Genomic DNA, 20,435 nt, shown 5'->3' with positions numbered 1-20,435 from the left:
AAATATTAATAGTATATAACCTCTAATAATAAAATCATACACCATGACTATAACAGAATTTTTTAATAAAATATTAATATTAAAAATTAAGAATATGAAAGATCTTCTCGTAAAAGATTATGGTAGTGGATAATTATATTTTCATTCAAACATCCTAATAAGTAGCCCCTATAGCTCAGTGGTAGAGCGTCAGTCTTGTAAACTGAAGGTCCGTAGTTCGATCCTGCGTGGGGGCAAATGTTTGCTTTTAGCAAATGGTGGAGTTTTTTGGTGACTCTTTATTAATCTAAAGTATTTTGGTAATTCATTCCTTAATCTTTATTATATAATTTATTGAGTTTGCAAAATGATCCCAGCTTGTCTTTAATTATTCATAATTTGACTTCGTCCCAAACCCTTCGCCTTTGCGTCAGAAAGTGGTGGCACTGGCAACTTAATTTTTCATGTGTCTTTGTATTTTCGATAAAATGGAATTTCCATAACTATATGAAATTATGCAAAAGCTCACATGAAATTGGAGAAAAATAATAAGTGACTATTTAATAGGTACTCCACTTAACGAAATAAGAAAATTAATGGTTTTAAAATAAACAAAATACTTAATAACATTTATTATAAAAAAAAAAAAAAAAAATCAAACCAAGGTACCTGTGATAACAGCTATTTTCCTTGGTGCCCCCAATGCCCCTCGAAGATGCTCTAAAACATTTCAACAGTAAAACAACGTGGCTGATAAGTTAGATTATCGCATCCCCCTACTCATTCACTGTTTCCAGTTGATCAAATTATAATAAAATAACTATAATAAATTATTAATAATACAAGTACTATAAACTTATTCATTCATTATCTACATATATAACTGAAGTCTTTCGTTACTTATTCATTCATTATCCTACATATACAGATCATAGAGGGAAAAAAATTGAGCTAATCCAAAGATAAAACTCAGCCTTTACGTGTGTGTGTGTATATATATATATATATCAATACAGCACAGTATATTGCATAGCTAAAATGGACGATAGAACGAAGGCCTTACATAAGTGCTGTTAAATATTAGTATGTAGGTTTGGTGACTCTAAACACTAACAAACACATTGGATGCAGTGAGTTGCTAACTACTGAAGTCGAGTAATTAATATTTATGGGGGGGAAAAATCATGATCGCAAGCATATTCAGTCCACATTCTGTTTTAAAATATCTAATACATGAGATGAGACTTTCACCTTTGTGGTGTTTGAAGAGGATTGAACGTATGCATTCGTACCCCATAAATGAAGAGGATCTCCCTTTTTGTTGCACCATCCACCATGTATCACCCTCTAATTGAATCAACTTCCATTATGGCAACAAGTCCAACTGTAGTTACAACTATTCATAAATTTAATGATTACACAGAACAGAACCACGATTACACAGTCTATACAGTAATTATAAAAAGAAAGAAGATCCAGCTAAGGAGAAGCTTTTATTGAAATTTGTAAAGCATTGTTGCAAAAGTATCTTAAGTCTGAATAAATGGCAATATAGCACATAATTATTGTATGGTGTAAAACTTAACCAAGGAATTATACGGCAATGATGACATCAATACTGTCATCTGTAAAAGGCATTAGAAAAATGTGAAAATGTGTCCTCACATGCACACACTGTAGCTAGAATTCCATCATGGTGGCATCAATGTGATAGATCTTTCATCTTTGAATCACTTAAAAACACATATAATTTGATCTTGTGGGTCCCTAGTATAGCAGTGGGAATTGGGAAATAACAAAAAAAAAATAAAAAACTAAATCTACAGAAGGATCATCACTGAATTTCAATAAGGATGATACTAAGCATGTGAAGATAACCAAAAAGGAATACTTCTTTAAAATGGAAGGCATTCAGATTTTCAGTAAGTACTGTAGAAGAAGCATGAAATAGTATGCAGAAATTTTATAAGAAATTTTTTGTATAATTCTAGAGTTTCCTTACAAACATACAAATCTAAGTTGAACTGTGAATTTGGACATTTGCATGAAGCCTGGTAAGTTTGCTCAGTGTTTCACGAGCAGATATGGTATCTGGGTGATCTTCACCACAAATTGAAGTCCTAATAAAAACAGCCTTCCTGATCAGATCATCCCCTATGTCAAATTGAGCACCTCTTAGCATTAGCTTGGCCCTAGTCTCGAGAACAGTGGCTCTACACAATGCTAACTCTTGCCAAAGGCAAGGATTCAACTGAGCATTAGTCTGGATGGATCTCCAGCAAAGTGATTTGTCCAACCACTTGTCAACTGGGGTAACAAATGCTTGGTCTGCAGCTTCCAATGCATTGGTGCACAGACGCAGAAGCTCAAGAGCGGCAGTGCATCGAGAATATGTAATGAATGTATGAATTGCAAGAGGCAGAACTACTCTTTTGACAAGATATAAAAGCTCAGACACCTTGACCTCAACAACCACAGGATCATGACCAAATCCAAATAACAGAAAACAAGCAGCCCATAAATGCTCCAGATTTTGTGATATTGACCCATGATTGATGATAGCTTGAATCATGGCCTGTGCAGCCCCAGTATCGTCTCTTCTCTGAGCATACAGTTTGATGAGCTCATTGATATGGATATAGCCTTGCTTAGTACTACTTCTTGCAATATTAAATCTCAGCAGCAAAGAAGATGCTTCTAATTCTGATTTTTTGGCATACGAGGATGTGAATCCACATGTTAATAATTGCTGTACTTTTTTCCAAAAACATTTTCGCTGACATCTCTCTGGTATCTTTTGAGCAGCAAGTAACAATAGGGAAACAGGAATAGCACCAGGTGCAAACCATCCACTTACCAGCACCATTCTGGTGGCCAAGCTTCTTGGACCATCTGCATGATCAAATATGGAGAAACAAACATCAAAAAGTTGCAGAAGGAAAGTGTTCTTCCTGAACGAGTGAGCTTCTTTACCACTCCATGACATCTCCTTCAAAGGCATTCTATTTATGGTATCTAGGAGCCTGCTTGGTGTTATGGGTAGTTCAGACAAAATTGCACTGATAATGGCAAGGCCAAGAGTTAACCTTCCAACTTTCTCCTCGATAACTCTCAGGGCATCAACCTCGGCAACTGGATAGTCCTTGCCACTACCTAGCATTAAAGACATTGCTTCAACTCCAGATAAGTATGAAAGTTTCAAAGGTTCCAAGTTCATGATGCGAGGAAGGCGTGTTGATATAATTACATGGGTCTCTCCCCAAAAACGAGGGAGAAGATCCATAACAAGTTTGTGATCCCACCAATCTTTTTCACTTTCCAAGTTATCAATGACCACAAGATACGGAATGTTTCTCATCAGTTCCTTGCGAACTCTAGAAATTGCTGCTACTTCCTGCTCTTCAAAGCCTCTTATCTTTGTTTTCTCCAAACCATTCTCAACTCCCACATCAACTTCTAAAAGAGATCTGATATTGAGATAGTTTTGCCTTATGTATCTGCTCCCTCCTCCTATCCATAAAACCATTTTGTATCTCTGATGAAATCTGTAAGCAAATTCAAGAATAAGTTCTGTTTTTCCAATTCCTGAATCCCCAGAAACACAAGCAATTCCTTTCCCATACAAAATCTTCATTCCTCTTTTCCTCTTACTATACTTTCCCCGCTTGAGCCTTAGATGGTTGTGCCTCTTAGAAAACTCAATACCTTGCATTTCAATCTCCTTTTCTGACTCCTTCCATACAACTGGTTCTTTTTCCTTCCAGCTGCCATTTCCCATATGTCTTTCCCTCCATCTCTCATCTATCACATTACTCTTGCCCCAACCAATTCTCACACTCTTTCTCCTGGGTCTGGCTTTAAGTTCAATATAGTCTTGTTCTGCATCTCCAGTGACATCACCAAAAAGTATAAATTCCAACTGTGAAAGCTCTTTCTTCCTGCCAATAAAATTCTCATTTCTTGCAAAAGGAAACTCCTCTTTTTCTACCTTTTCTCTCCATTTTGTCAAACGTTCTGCCACACTTCTCCTTCCTAATCTCATTGCTAATAATGTGACAGCCCTCAGTATGCAATCTCTCCAGTTGCCATCCTGAGCTTCCAATTTGCACTCATCAACCCGAGAGAGGCCATGCACTGCATCTTTCCACTCCTGTTCCAACCCATCATACGAAAGCCAAAGTTCCCCTCCATGTTTTTCCCACAGCTCACCCCTCTTTTCAATTATATCCCTTACAAGGCAATCAGCTGGGCTCAAATCAAAGTATATTGGGATCAAATTCTTCTTGCTACAGAAAAACTGCAGCTCCTCAATGGTGTATTGGTTCTTGAAAGACTTCCTTGTTATAACTATTATCCCAAAAGAAGCAGCATCCATAGCTCTCTCTGCAATGCCAAGTTTGCAAGAACTCCTACTTCGAGCCCTGTCCGAAACAAAGCAACTGATGCCTTGAGTCTCTAACTCAGCACACAGCCATTTAGCAAATCGTAGTAAAGGAGGTTTGCTGCCGTGCAATCCTATGAAAACATCACAACTCCTCAGCCTATAAGAAGAAAATGATGTGGAACCTGGAGTGGAGGATGTTCTATGGTTTCTGTCTTCTTTAATTCGCTTTTCTTTCTGTCCAGAATAACCATCCTCACGGCGATTGGAGTAACTAGATACGCTGCTACTTGAGATGCCAACTGAGGAAGATATACGATTAAGTTTCTGCAAATCAGCTGAATTACATCCAGCTGGAGATGCAGATACATCTGAGAAAGTACATCTAACATTTACTAGTGAATTTGGTTCTGGAATCTCTGAAGTGGTGCTTGAGGGAGCCAAACCTAAATGAATTCTGTTACTTGGAGCATCAAGCCTGGCTGACTCTAATAATTGACATGATGATGGTGATCTTGGAGAGAAGAAGGGTGACTGGTTTGCTGAAAAGAAAGCAGAAGATGATGATGACATATTCCTTGTAGTCATGGCTTTCAAGGATCCAAACACGGGGCTCTCTTCCTGAATATCCATGCCTGTTCTGGAAGGATTCCCAATTATGCAAGATATCAAATCCCATGCACACAACCACACGATTTATATCTGAAGTTGGGATGATGTCCAAGTCAGTCACAAGATTTATTAATTATTCAAATAACCAATATCCAAAAATGAACCCAAATTGAATGTTCTATATTGTTATGTTCATGTTCATGCTAGTGCCGAAATAAAAAGAATATAAAAAATGGTAATAGTGGCATCACCATCTAAGTTATACTGATACATCTCATCAAATTTTACAGGGGAGGTAAAACTTTACAGAAAGAGCTAAATTCATCAACCCACAAAACAGCAAAAATCATTACTAGGCAGCAAAAGAATCAACTTAAACGGAAATACTTACTTTACAAAAAGTAATTTTTTGGAGAAGGAAAGGAAAACTTTTCAAAAAGAAATTGATTCTGAACAGTGAGTACTCCAAAAAAGATAGTATCTCCTTGGGGCATACACTCATTTGATGCTCAGAATTCTTGTCTAATTAATTCATCATCAAAAAGAATAAAGAATAAAATCATAACCCCATATCTGAGAGAGAGAGAGAGAGAGAGAATTCAAAGAATCATAAAACTGCATTGGGATTCAGATCTGAGTGCTTACAAGGATACCAAACTGAAACACAGTTTGGTGGTTTCTCTATTTCGCCTCCAACCAAATCAATCTGGTTCCTCTGAACAAACGAGGAAGTTCATAAGATTAACACTTACAAGTACAGCAACAGTGAAATAACTAACTGAAGCAAACCACCAATAAAAATTAAGAAACACATCATTAGCAGAACAGTGAATAAATTAAATTAAAAACATGTTACATACTATTCAATATACTACATATCATTAAGGCGTCAACTGGATCACAACTATTGAGTGAAAGGCCAACACACTTGGAAATTAAAGTGGCGAGAAATTTGGATGAGGGAAATTTATGAGCTGAGAGTATTTGGGAGACACCTCACACCGGTTACAGAAAAGAAGAAAAAGGACAAACTCGTTGAAAATGAAGGCAAAAACTGTACTTTTTTCTCAGAAGGGGGAGTGAACAAGTCTTGGGGGGATTCAGAAACTCTTGCTGTTTTTTGATAAGCACGCTGTGTATATATAACTAAAACCTGTCTCTGACCCTCTTAACTTCACCCTTTGGTTTCACACTCTGTCTACTATCATTAATTGTGTGACTTTCTTCAAACTTTATAAGACATTTGCTTTTTAATTTTCCTATGATTCTTATTTCTTGGGGTAGAGAAGTACTAGTATTTTTATATTTGTCTGCAAGACTGAGAAACTAGTCTGAAGGGGAAGTAGCACAGTGAGAAGAGGGCAAGGCAATGGGACCAAAGATGGGATCTGACTAGGGTATGGTTGGAATGGAAGTAGGCTCCACAACCATTTATACAACTGTTAAATTTGCAAATATTCAGCAGTCAGCACTGTGATTTGGGAGCATTTTGCATTCACTTTGTTAATAAAATGAAAAGAGAGAGTTTCCTATATTTTACCTGTGGGGTGCTTAAAAGGCAAGTTCGATTAAGATAGTCCAAAGCAAAACGTGGAGTTTTGTACTTTGTAGTAGGATTTTTGTGACTGACGTTTTGAGGTTCTAACTTCTCTGCACTGCCACCCTTTTATGAGTGCTTTTGTTTTTCCTCTTCTCTGCTCCTGTACTGCTTCTCTAGTCTTTTTTGTTTTTAACGTAGAAATATGCAACCTATTGGAATGAAGAAGAAACAGCATGTAATATGTGAAATAGTTCGACTACAATTCGTTTTGGAATCAAGCTGATTTTAAAATTCAAAATACTTTGTAACTCTCTTTACATTACACCTGTAACTTTCTTTTTATTAGTTTTTTAATTTTATTTTTTACATAATACAGATTTAATCGTAAGAGATTGTAACTCGCGATTACCATTTTTTAGGATATGATTACCTCATTTTGTTAATACGATAAAATAAACCTTAATCATAAATTGCAATCATTAGACATGATTTTGTGGAAAGTTACCGGGTTATGAAGTAAACTCTTTAAATAGATTTCAATGTCTCTGTGTAATATATTTTGATGTTAGTAATGAAAATTACAACATATTTGTTTCACAAAATTATCTTATATTTCTGAGAATCACATTCTTAAAAATATTATAATTGGAAATATTATTTTTTGGCATATATAAAAATGCGTTTGGTCTATTTTTTTCATCCCATTAGCATATAGGATGGATCCAAAAGTGTCTTAAAAGGGGGTCAAATTTTTTTACAATATTATTTAAATATTAAGTTTTAATATATAATTATTTAATAAATAATAAATTTTAAAAATATTTATTATTAATTTATGAATAAAATTTGAGATATGATCTATTACTAGAAAAATTTTAAACAAATATCAACTCTAAAACATATTTTTCTTATACAGTTTTCTTTATTAACATTTTTAAAATTTTAATTTTTCTTTTTTTCTCATATACACAAAGGTCTTAAAAGAGAGGGTAAGAGAGGGGGTCAATGTCTCCTTGGATCTGTTCCGGATGGCATGAGGATGAAAGTTATATAAATGTAACTTTCTTATAAATAAAAGATACTTAAAAATATTTTTGATAATCTCTTAATAAACATGGAAATGAGCTTTCCTGCCTTTAATTCCGAAATACAAAAAAAAAGAAAAACAATATTCCAAAAATATAAGATAATTCTGTGAAACAAACGTCAATTAAACATCATTGTTAGAAAAGGTAATTTTCTTAAATACATATGTATTTTAAATAGTATTTAATTAGTTTTTAACTCTTAGCCAGCAGATAACACGGATTAAAAAAATCATGATTTTATGGTAAGTTACCAAGTTATAATTTTTTTTCTATCACTCTACGGGTATAATTAAATAATAATATAATATATAAAGTTGATGATTTCGTGATATTAAATTTAAAATGTATATATATCCTTCATTTTAGCCAGGTGATAAGTCCTTGATTTGCGGAGTTTTAAAGGGTATTTTCATCACAATTTGTACCTGAGTGTAGTCATTACTTGGGAAAAAATTATAAAAGTCTGTATATGTATTTGTACAAAAATTCATTAATCTTAAACTCGTATTGATGAACTTTTTGAAGAAAGAGATTAAGGGCGTTTGTTAAACGGAAAATTTTCACTTCTTCATAAATCTCATGAATCTTAAAGAGTAAAACTAAGATTTTCATGTTTATTATGTAATTAATAAAACATATTGTCAGAAATTATGATTTCGAGAATCAATTTTAGTTCATTTTTCTCTTAAAAACATTCTCAAAAAAGAGGATAATTAAGAATTCAATTTTTTTAAGTAGAGGAAAAATTTTAGTTACATATTTTACATAAATATTTAATTTTGAAAAAACATATTAAGATATGTTACAACAAAGGATGAAGGTTTGAAAAGAAAAGAAAAAAAAAAAGATTTTAAGTCCCGCATCTTTCAGGATAAAACACTTTAATGTTTCACTCTTTATATATAGAGAGTTCGTTTCTTCATTTTTCCTTGTCTCAGTTTAGAATCATTTTCTCAACTTTTCTTTCTTCCTTCCATTTTTTCAGTCGATGCATTTCTGGCAAACTTCTCCTTCGTGTCGCTTTATAATTTCGGTTGGGTATAAGAATGACTTTTCAAGTCATAATTTCGGTTGACTATAAGAGAGACTTTTTAAGTCATATTTTGGTTGGCTATTTGGTTGGTTATAAGAGTGACTTTTTATGTCATATTTTCGTTGGCTATAATAGTGACTTTTCAAGTCATATTTTTGGGTGGCTTTAAAGTGACTTTTCAAGTCATACAATAAGGTGTAATTTTAGGAAGGTTCCCTCAGTGTAGTGAGAATCTTATACAATGATTTGGTCTGTTTGCACAATTTTTAGCAATGTCACGAAACGTCTTAAAGAAAACGACATTGTCCGCGACTCTGTCAGTAATTTTTTCGGTTTACCATAAACTATTGTTAGAACAAGATCAACCAAATTTATTTTATACACATTCTAAAAAATTAAGTTTCTCAATATTCATGTTATGAAAAAATTCATCTCCTACCAAACATTCCAAAGAGAATAAAAAGACTCGATTTAGAAAATTGAATAACTAATAAAAAAATAATCTTGACTACGTCTTAAGAATAAGAGGAAGATTATAATCTTTGGTTCAACTGATCCTAGATTTGATTTCCCAGTAAAGATTCCAAGTTAGATTGAGGCTTGTTGAATAAGAGGAAGAATATAACATGCTTTTGTTTCTTGCATTTAAAAAAAATAAAAAATTGCTTGTGTTTCTACGCCCAACTTCGCTGCAACTATAACCTGATTGATATAAAAACAATACTACAACTGTTTAAATTTTTAACTAAGTTTTGGGACTGAGGACATGCGGGAGTAAGGATTCTCTAATTCTCATAGAAGAGACATGAGGTTACGAAAGCAAAATTGTGGAATCTCAGTTTATCACCACTGATGTAATTTCTTGGATATATTTTCTTTGTTTTCCCTTTGCCACGCTATGAGGAGTTGAAGTCTCTTATCACGAGACAGAAGATCCCAACTTCAACATATTTGTAAGTGTAGATTATTTTTTTTAATTCAAGTTTATCTACTGCTTGTTTTTATTCTCCATACATCCATATATTGACAATTCATGGATTATGTTATATGTACTTACAGTTACAGTCGAAAAAATAGGTTAGGGATTAGAAAGGAGGCTAAATACATAATTAGTAATGTTTTAAGTTCGATAAGAATAGGGATTGTCAATTATGAGACCTTTTGAATTCTTAATAGTATTGCTGTCTCTAATTAAGGATTTATACGGAATCCGGTGCTTAATTGATGGAAAGACTTTTGATATACCAAAAAACTGGAAATCAACTAATATTAAGGGTCTAATCTTCGATCTAATTGTTAGAACTTGGATTAAGATAAATCTTGACTAGTTGATCTGAGTAGGGAGATAAATATTGGCACAGTTTTTTTCCAAAGCCAACGGAAATCAAACAAACTATGGTTTAAATATGTATGACGTTTACAATAAATAATCGATTTTTATTTTAAGTCTATAATAAAGTTATTCATTATATTAAATTCTTGATATATTAAAAATTTTGTTTTTAATTCCTATAATCAGTTAAGTGAAGAAAGAATATCATTTAAGCGATGGATATGTTGATAAATTTAGCTAAAATTGAACTTTAAATATTTAAATTGATTCTATTTGTTGATAACCCCCGTTTAGAATTTAAATATGAACTTTAACTAATTTTTCACGTGGTCTTTTATTTAAAATAATTTTTTTTAATTTATATCTTATAATATAAATATAAAGTTGAATAATTTAAGGAAATCGATGAATGAAACAAAAGATACAATGATGAACTTGATTTTGCAAAGTGTACAAATTATTTGAAAGGAACGACATCATGTTTCAGTCAAGGGGTACGGCAACGAATCCATGCATATAAAACACGAGGAGAGGACAAGAATACATCAAAAGCAGAACTCAAAGTTCAAACAATAAATTAATCGGTATATTCTTTTTTCAATATAGAATTGGTTATTTAAATAAATAATTTTATGCTGACATTTACGTTAATTAATAAAACATGTACTATAGAGAAATAACATTATATTAGCATTCTGGTAAATATTAATTTATTTATTTTCTATAAAAAACATCTTTTACATAATTAATTGAAAAACTAAACTGATATGAAAGAAATATATCAGCGTCAATAATACATAGCTTTATTAGCTTAACGATTTTGTCAGGGAGTTGATATTGCACTCAAGTAATTAAGCATATTTAATTAGTTAGCTTAATATATAAATTCATAATAGTATATAAAATTTATTAAATATAATCAGGTAAGTACTCATAATGGGTGATTTATACCCTTTAAATATATCACAAGAGTTTGATTCTTGACCATGTAAATAAAACAATATTTACGGGAAATGAGTTATCCCTTAAAGAGTATTTTACTTCCTCAAAGATTAGTGCGGTGAATCAAAATTTAAATTCCTATTAAAAAAAACACTTACATTTGGTAAAAAAAAAAGTATACGTTTAATCTAGTGTTTTTTTTTTACACTAGTGTTTTTTTAACAATTAATTTCAAGTTATGATCAGTGTAAAAGTTTTTAATTTGTAATCTTACTCTCTTATATAAGTACTGGCTATGTAATTAGAAATTAAAAATTTGGTAAAAATTCAGAAACTCGCACAATTAAACCTATGTAATTGACATTGTGTAAATAATTTATTTATATGTATGTATAAAATAGAAAGACAAACAACGTGCTGGAGGTGGTTTTATTTCAAGTATTGGCTGTGTTGTTCTGAAATAAATAAATAAATATCAGGATCCTGGGACGCCAACACAACACACTGACCGTTGGGTTGACTTAAATGAATGGCATTGATGTTTGTAACAATTAGTTAGTGTGAAAGGTTCTTTTGAGTTTTGAATAGATGAGAGCACATGCTCCCATGTGAGACCAGGTTTATGGTCTTTCCAATGAATGGCTTGGATTAGTCTAAAAAGACAAAAACAACCAAAACCCATGTTCAGTGATGCTCCTTATTACCTTACCCTTGTGGCAAATTCATCATTAATATGGGAGGGAATAGTGGAACCAATTTCCTGCTTCCTAAAACTGAGCTTTAAGTTTAGGTTTAGGATATGTTTATGTAAACGGAGGTTGAAAAAACTATTCAAATTCTTCTTCTTGCGTTTAATTTGTGATAGATCATTGAATTAGTCTCCAAATTTCTGATAATAAATTAGATGAACAACCAAATATGTACTTCTAAGTTGATAGTTTTCAATTCTATAAAGAGCATTTTCTTTATATACTGTCTATCATTAATTTGGTTCGGCTATTTTTGAAATATAAAAACTGCTTTATTATTATTTTTAAATTAAATGATTATTTATCTAAATTTAAATTAAATCAAGCATGCTATTAATTAAATCTAAAAACCACTTTTTTTCCTCTCCCTCTAAAACTTATAATGTATATCACTTACAAAGGATGTCAGACTAAGGATGAAATTATGAGTCACAATTTTGCATGACATTCAACTTCTTGCATCCTTGTTGGGATAGTTTTGAAATAGAAAAAAATTACATTTACAAATGATTGTAACATGTATGATACTCCGAACTCATGTATAAAAAAAAATATTTTATATTTTTGGACTTAAATAAAAATAAATTTAATTAATTTTATTCTTATTTAATGATATTATTCTTAAGATATTTTTATTTAATTGCAATTTTATTTTTAAGTTTAATCATGATAACATGTTCTAAAATATATTTTAAGAATAATTTTATTTTTTGTATTTGAGATTAATAAAATTAAATGATGTAAGTTAATTTTTTAATTAATATAAAATTAGTTATTTTTATGTATATTTGAGTTGAAAGGAATATAATTTTATATTATTAATTTTCTGCACGTGCAATCGTTATCTTTTAAGAAATCTGGCTTCCAACTTTTCATCCCCACACTTGATCCTGTAGAAGATAAATTACGCAAGAAAGAAATTGATATTGGTGTTTTAGAACAGTAAATATGATCTTGCATACTTTGTCCCCGCTTAGCATATACCACTGTGTAGCACATGATAATAGGATTGGATAATAGCTAAATCGTGTCATTGTCTTGGAGTCACATCTTGATGGCTCTTCTAATACGATAATAGCTAAATACTATAAGATAAATATATATTTATCATGTGGGCTTTTATTTAAAAGTGGGACCTCTCAAAGAAAATGATCCCCAATTCTGCAATATTCAACCTCCTAAGTAGATCAATCGACTCAAAATTACAATTTTTTTTTTACCTCTTATACAAAAATGATGTAATCGTATAATGAATACTTCTAACAGTTATATCTTTTAAAAATATACATGTGTTCTAATAAAAAAATAATGATAATAAATTAATAATTATTTAGTATAGAGAAGAATATTTGGTTATAGGTGGAGGGTGGCACAGCCGTACGTGTGCAGGAACCTACCTCGAAAGTGTTGGTTTTTAGGCTGCATTAGTATTTAGTGGTTCACAAACAAACCCTTTACTTTAATTTAATTTGATATTTTATTTTAGGCTGCATTGATGAGCGGACTCTCGTGACTTCGATTGCATCACTCATGAGTTGTGACTAACGTAGTAATAAAGACTAATGAGACCCATAAACGGGAAGCCGTGTCGACTTTTATTAAATTTATAAATGTAATTTTAGTACAGTATTTTTAAAAAAAATTATCCATCAATTTTTATTTTATTTTATGTTATTGAAACACATTTTTTTAAAAAAGAATCATTGATTGTAAATGTTATTGAACTCATTTTAGTTCATACCCAGATTTAAAATTTAAAGATGAAATGTAAAGAAGGAGAAAGGGAGTGACACACAAAAGAAACATGTTTGAAGGTTATTTATTAGTAGTAATATTTAACTAACTAATTATGTGCAGCTAGACCTTGGATTTCTGTCTAGACCTTGGATTTAACATTTTTTATAATATTTTGTCTAAATTTAATCCCTTTCGTAAAATTGTCAAAAATTATTCTTTAACTGCTACTTCATTGTCTTCTTGACGGTAGACAAAAACTACAATTAATGAAAATAACCAAAGTAAAATTTAAAAAAGAGGTATAAAAAAGTTTTAAAAAAAACAATTTAAGAAAAGTAAAAGAACTTTGCGTTTGAAGATACAGACTTAACATGTCTATTGGAAACAAAGCCCAACGTCAAAGAAGTATGTCTATCAAAGTTAATGGGCCAGTCTGTTTCAAAAAAAATAAGTGAAAGTCATCTTGATATAAAAATGATTAAGGGCTCGTTTTTTTAGAGAATTAAAAAAAGAATAAACTAATTTATACTTGTTTAGAATTAGAGAAAAAAGTTATGTATTTCATAGTCATTCAATCACAACTTATCATATATAATAAATTTATTGATATTTAAAATAATTCAAACAAGTTTGTTAATATTTAAAATAATTCAAACTATAATGATTTATAATTAAATGACATAGTGAAAAATTATTTTATATTATATGTATATAGACATTAAACTCTTATAGTTGATTATTTTAGGAAGCTGAAACAAACATATGGAATTTTTTAAAATTAATTATCTTTTAAAAAAATATTTTTTATGAAAAATTCTGTAAAAAAACAGATTCAGTATCCCATAAGAAAATCTGCTAATTGATCCACATTAGCATGGGCAGACTAAGCTGACCTTAAAAGTTCAGAAAAGTAGTAGCTATAGTTGATTTCCAATTTGGCATGTTGGGTTGGGTTCCAAAATCCCTATCTTGTTTTGTTTTTATGCTTTATTTTCCCAAGCATGTAGTTAAACTTAAACAAGGCAAAACTTCAGCAACCGATAATTTAATATGAAGAAAAAGGAAAATATCTCACGCTGATTTTAAGATCCGGTATCCCAAAAAACGAACAAAGTTTAGATAGTAATTTTTTTTTTCGATACAAGGGAAAAATAAAACTACCGAGCAACTAACCTCCTGAACACCTTTTGATAGTAATTTTTTAGAAGCTAGAAAAGCATGGGTTTGGGCATAAATTGCAGAAAGAAAAAAAAATCTCCAATAATCTTCTTAGATAATAAAAAGAGAGTAAAATATATCTGTGATGTCTAAATTTTCTAAATTCAGTTTTAGTCATTAAAAAATAATCTTATTTTTATTCCTCTCATTTTTAGTAATCAAAGTTATTTTAACTACTAGTAATATTTAATGACAGTTATAAATATAAAAAAATAAAAATATTAAGAAAAGAAAAGAATTTTAACCGACTAAAATTAATTTTAAATAATGTTAGAAAGAACAAAACATATCCTACCCATAAATTAATAATGAAGGAAAAAGAGTAAGAGATGGAAGGGGAATAAATATGGCTGCGGTGTTCCCCGAAAGCCCAGTGAGTGGTGTGCAGGAAAACTTTGGGGAAATGGCTCAATGCACACGTGCACATACACTTGATTACTTTGGCACAATAACCCACTAATCACTCCTTTCCTTTTTCTTTTTTTGTGGCGGCCAATACCACTGCTACACACACATCATGGTACTAGTAGCAATTTATTAGGATGACGGTGATGCAAAGGCGAGCATTAAGAAATAAATAAATAAAGTTAGCAACACTTTTTCCCATATTTTTCATAACATATATTTTATTATTATTTAAAATTATAAAATCATAAAACAAAATTATTAAATATAATATAGATTTTATTATTTTTTATAATTGTGAAAAAAATTTAAATAATAAAATAATATTCAAAGAATATTATTAACATTTCTAAAAAAATGATAATATTTCAAACATTTAGTAAAGATGATAATTAATATGATATGAGCTAAGTGATAAAAAAAAAACTAAAAGTTATTGATAAAATATTTGAATGGGAGAGTCAAAGGGGCAGTTGAGTAAGTTCGTGACACTTTAATAACATCACCCATCAATCATATCATCTCATGTTTTAATATTAAATGAACAAAGACCCGTAAATCACACGAGCACCAAGTCATTCATTGTCGTGTTTTGACCTCTTCAACACCCGAGCCAACTATGGCACTAAACTAGAGAGAGATATTGATTTTATAACAAATCAAACTCCTCTCAACGCTCATGCCTCTGCGATTTCAAGCTTGTTTGTTTTTTTTGTATGTGGTGAATATAGAAAAATCTATTCCCCTGTTCGCCGCTACTCTGCTTTTATATCCATCTGTATTTGTAAAGAAAGAGGTAGTAGATAATGAGAGGTGCTAATGGAGGCGATGCCAGAGCTGTGAACAACACTTTGGAGACTATCAACGCTGCTGCAACTGTCATCGCTTCCATCGAGAATCGCCTTAATCAACCTCATCCTCACGTCCAGGTATAATAATTAATTCCATGATCACTTCTATCAGTTTTGCAACACTTTTGTGGAAAAGAGAGAGATTGTTTCAGTTATTATGAAGATGAGGATTTGATCTTTTTTAAGCTTGAGACCTGTCGGTTCTCTGTTTTTCTTGGTCAAGTTTTTATTATGTTCTCCATTTCTGTTGAATCTTGCTCTGTTTTTCTAAGTGGCTATAATCAATCTCTTATACAAAAAGAATGGTCTTTTCAAGAGAGAGAATTTTTTTTTTTTTAACAAACATTACTTTTTGAAAAAGATATATGAAGTTTGTGAAGAGTTTAGTAGAACCCACTTCATAATACTTGATAAAGTGGACAGATACCATATAACGAAGAGATAATACATTTATGTATATTTATCTTTTTGCTGAATTAATACATTTATGTATCATCGCTTATTTATTTATTTATCTTCTGAGTCTACTGAACTTTTCATTATTCAACTAACGATAATCTGATCTTTGAAGACAACTAACTACCACTGCAAAAACTGTTTCCAGCCAATGCCAATTGATTTAGAGTCTCACCTTTGCAATGAATACAAATTTTTAGCCAGAATTAGACATTTACATACTTTCTGTGTCTTCTGCGTACATATTAAATTTCCAAAACTGTTATGTCTAGTTACAGGCTAATAATATGTATGTATCCTCTGGATCTGGACCCTATCATGTATGGCACATTCATTGACTTCTTACGTTCTTCATCCTGCAAGCAATCATAAACTCTTGTTTTTCATTTTGTATATGTTTCTCATTCAAATCATAGTCTGAGTTAGAGAACATGACTCAATGTTTGTTTCTTGCAGAAGAAAAGCTGGGGAAGCTGGTTGAACATGTATTGGTGTTTTGGACATGGCAATAACCGAAAGCGCATCGGACATGCAGTCCTTGTTACCGGAAGAACAGCTTCTGGCACAGATGCTGCTGCAACAGTAAATTCAACACAAGCACCTATTATCCCATTCCACTTTTCTGCACCTCCCTCATCTCCTGCATCTTTCCTTCACTCGGAACCTCCTTCAGTTGCACAATCCCCATGTGGTCCTTTCTCTATCTTTGCCATTGGACCTTATGCACACGAAACACAATTAGTTTCGCCACCTGTTTTCTCAACATTCACCACAGAACCATCAACTGCTCCTTTCACTCCCCCTCCTGAGTCTGTCCACTTGACTACACCTTCTTCACCCGAAGTGCCATTTGCTCAACTGCTTGACCCCAACACCAAAAATAGTGAGACCTATCAGAGGTTCCAAATTTCTCAGTATGATTTCCACTCCTATCAGCTTCATCCTGGAAGCCCGGTTGGTCAACTCATTTCACCAAGATCTGCTTTCTCACCTTCTGGCACATCATCTCCTTTCCCTGACACTGACTTTAACTCTCGTGGCTCCCTCCTCCTTGACTTTCAAATAGGTGACCCTACCAAGCTTCTAAACTTTGATAAACCGTCTACTAATGAAAACCACAAGTCACATCAAGGTTCTGGCTCTCTAACCCCTGATTCTATAAGATCCACAACTCAAGCTGGTTTTCTTCCAAGTCACTGGGTTTCTGATATCATAATGTCCCCACGTCCAAGAAAAAATCACCCGAATGAGATTAGTGTAAACCATAGGGTCTCTATTGAAGTGTCTGCCCAAGAAGTATTAAAATGTGTGGAAAACAAGGCAGTGGCACTTTCAAAACTCAAAACTGATGCACCAGGAGAAGATAAAAAAGATAATTCAATAGAAGTCCTTGTCTCTGAAACTCCCAATGATGCACCACAACAGACTGCGGACAATGGAGATGTGGAAAGGGCTCATCATAAGGATGAATGTATAATATTTTCTGCTGCTAAAGAATTCAACTTTGATAATGCAGAAGGAGGGGATTCTCCTGCTCCTAATATAGTTGCTGACTGGTGGGCTAATGAGAAAGTTGCAAGCAAGGAAGGAGGATCGTCCAATAATTGGTCTTTCTTCCCAATGATTTGACCTGGTGTTGGCTAATCGCAAATAAGGAAGGACTGACTTAGTTTAGTGATTTTCACTTAACATAGCCTTGCTGGAATTTGACATGGAATTTTTTATTAAAAAAAAAATTGTGCCATTGTATCACAGTAGCCAACACCACCCCTACTAAATTGAATCATAGGCAACTAAGAATTTTTACTTTGGTAGATCTACCAAATAGAATGGTGGGGATAATGTTTGAACTATGAGGGTAAGTTTTGCAGACTAGCTATAAATTTTGCAGGTAAACCTACTTTGGATTAGGAATGGCTTTATATTTAGAGCATCTCCATTCTCCACACCCGATTCTTTATGCTTTTCGTTTGTAAGTGTAATATAGTTGACATCTAGACATTGGTTACCAATAACCAATGACGATTTTGATTTTTGACTATGACGTGTTTTTTTCGTTGCCCCTTGCCTTGATTGTCATTGTAGGAATGCGACTGCAGAACTTGGAGTACTAGTAAGTAATTTAAATTTTCATATTATCTCAATGCATTTGGTCTTTTTTTTTTTTTACGGATCCAATCCAATGATAAACGAGTTGGATTAATTGGATATGAATATTTAAAAAATATTTTATTTTTTAAAAATAAATTCTTTTAGAATAATAATTTGTTTTTGTTTAAATTTTTAAAATATATAATAACTAAATACACTTAAAATAGATTAAATTATAAAAATATTTTACTAATACAATTAATGAATTTAATGTTAATATGATATTTTTATTTTAGATAAAAATAAAGTATGAAATTAGCACCTGAGAATATAAATAAAATCAAGATAAAAATAAAAATAACTTAAAATAAAAAAAATCACAGATGATTTAATTTAATAATTTAATAAATTCTTCTTTGTGTTAGACCTATTTTTCCCTCATGTATCTGTCTCATAAGTTTTATCGTCGAATACTTTAATCTTTTTTATCCTGAAAGTTCAACCAAGTCATGTCCATAATCAACACCCGAGACATCGAAGATTGTGAGAATATTATGTATATACAATTCACCAAAATATCTAAGGTTGCTAGACCATTACGCTCGTAATTCGTATCTACAAAAGTTATTACTTTCAAATATATCAACAACTTATATGTAGTCAGGAAAAGTTATTCATGTAATGTTAGAAATTGAGATGGAACAAAACAAGAGAAAAAAAGCCTTAGATACCGTATATATACACTTAATATTCTGGCAATCTTTTGAACAAAACAATTACTTGATATACTTAAATTTTGTTGGTAATGTTAAAATTTAGGAGGAAGAGAGGATAACGTCTTAATCCAAAACAGAACAAACACATGCTTTAAAGATTATTTACAGAAGTACTTGTATTTACTTCATCCCAAATAGATAAAAGCGAGAAGGTTAATTAGTATACTTAATTGAGATGAAACAAAACAACTAATCTTTTTAAATTATTTTATGACTATAATATTTTTAGAGTCATAAAATAATTTTAAAAGTTTTAAAGTTAGAAATGTTGTGAAAAATCAAAATAAAAAAATGAAATATTTTGTAGACATAGAGATTAAAGTTAGAGAAGAAAGTTCAAAATAATTTAATCAACTCAATTTATGAATAATTAGGTAAAACAAAGAAGAATTTAAAGGTTTTTAATAAAAAAAATTAAGAAAGGGACATCATTTATCTAAATTTAAAATAGAATAATTTAATTAAAGAATGTATATGGGTATCGTAGATAAATTTTCTTTCAAACAAAAGATATATTCTTTTCGGGAATTTTTTTCCTACACCAAGCTATAATTTAAAGAAAACCAAACATATAATATAACACATAAATTATCTAACTTTCTTTAATTGTATAATAATAGCATAAAATAAATTAAAAATGAAAAGAAAAAGAGCAACTAATATATATACGGATAATGTAAAAAAATTACATTGTTACCCAATCATAATTATTATATATAATAAATTTATTATTTTTATACTAATTTTGTAAAAAATTATATTTATTATAGTTTGATTAATTAACCATCTAAGTTTTTCATTTAAAAAATGAAAGAATAAGTTATACAATGATAATGTAAAGAAGTTTTATATTATTATCATTCAATTACAAATTATCAAGTTTGTTGACTTTTATATAATGAATTTTGGTTAATAGTATAAAATTTTATACTAGTATAATTATTAAACTCTTCAAAAATATAATTCATAGGATTGACACATTAATGTAAGATTATAATTGTATTTACATGTGAGAAAATGATTTATTTAACATAAGAATTTGCTTTTATTTTTTTTGTAAAATTTTCTTAAACTAACCATAATCATGTATCATAAGCACAATAATAGTTTCTAAGCCAATGGGTTGGAACATCTGTAGTCTCTATAAAGAAAAAAAACTCTTAAAAAATATATAGTCACTAGTATTTTAATCAATGCATTACACAAATTATACGTTTGTTTTATACAACCAAATTTACAATAAT

The 20,435-nt window shown here is 31.0% G+C and overlaps 2 protein-coding genes and 1 non-coding gene across 5 annotated transcripts; 2 read left to right on the top strand and 1 right to left on the bottom strand.

Annotated features, from left to right (window-relative positions):
- Positions 1-164: 164 nt before the first annotated feature.
- Positions 165-236, top strand: TRNAT-UGU. Its single transcript has one exon. It is a non-coding gene; the product is annotated as a tRNA-Thr (tRNA).
- A 1,670-nt stretch (positions 237-1,906) lies between these two features.
- LOC114424959 lies at positions 1,907-6,863 on the bottom strand. Of its 3 annotated transcripts, none has more exons than XM_028391667.1 (3): positions 6,513-6,863; positions 5,618-5,687; positions 1,907-5,062 (listed from the first exon to the last, which is right to left on the bottom strand). In XM_028391667.1, exon 3 carries the CDS (start codon positions 4,991-4,993, stop codon positions 1,994-1,996), a length of 3,000 nt encoding a protein of 999 aa, XP_028247468.1. In that variant the 5' UTR covers positions 4,994-5,062; positions 5,618-5,687; positions 6,513-6,863; the 3' UTR covers positions 1,907-1,993. The 3 variants fall into 3 exon arrangements, with proteins under 3 accessions (XP_028247468.1, XP_028247460.1, XP_028247475.1); XM_028391659.1 differs by lacking the exon at positions 6,513-6,863 and adding an exon at positions 5,833-6,490; XM_028391674.1 differs by lacking the exon at positions 6,513-6,863 and adding an exon at positions 6,033-6,490.
- Positions 6,864-15,594: 8,731 nt separating this feature from the next.
- On the top strand, positions 15,595-18,365 carry LOC114424951. The gene is made up of 2 exons (XM_028391647.1): positions 15,595-15,946; positions 16,781-18,365. Exons 1-2 carry the CDS (start codon positions 15,824-15,826, stop codon positions 17,951-17,953), a joined length of 1,296 nt encoding a protein of 431 aa, XP_028247448.1. The 5' UTR covers positions 15,595-15,823; the 3' UTR covers positions 17,954-18,365.
- The last annotated feature ends 2,070 nt before the right edge of the window (positions 18,366-20,435 follow it).

The sequence above is a fragment of the Glycine soja genome, chromosome 1, assembly GCF_004193775.1.
Source record: "Glycine soja cultivar W05 chromosome 1, ASM419377v2, whole genome shotgun sequence".
NCBI classification, from domain to species: domain Eukaryota; kingdom Viridiplantae; phylum Streptophyta; class Magnoliopsida; order Fabales; family Fabaceae; genus Glycine; species Glycine soja.
Note: the sequence above shows the minus strand (reverse complement) of the source record. Positions and strands in the feature narration are given on the sequence as shown.

What these genes read in the sequence shown, in the direction of transcription:
- LOC114424951 (XM_028391647.1), top strand. Translation starts at nt 15,824, where the DNA reads ATGAGAGGTGCTAATGGAGGCGATGCCAGAGCTGTGAACAACACTTTG. An exon ending in AACCTCATCCTCACGTCCAG is followed by an intron (nt 15,947 to 16,780) that starts GTATAATAATTA and finishes TGTTTCTTGCAG; the next exon opens with AAGAAAAGCTGGGGAAGCTG.
- LOC114424959 (XM_028391667.1), bottom strand. Translation starts at nt 4,993, where the DNA reads ATGGATATTCAGGAAGAGAGCCCCGTGTTTGGATCCTTGAAAGCCATG.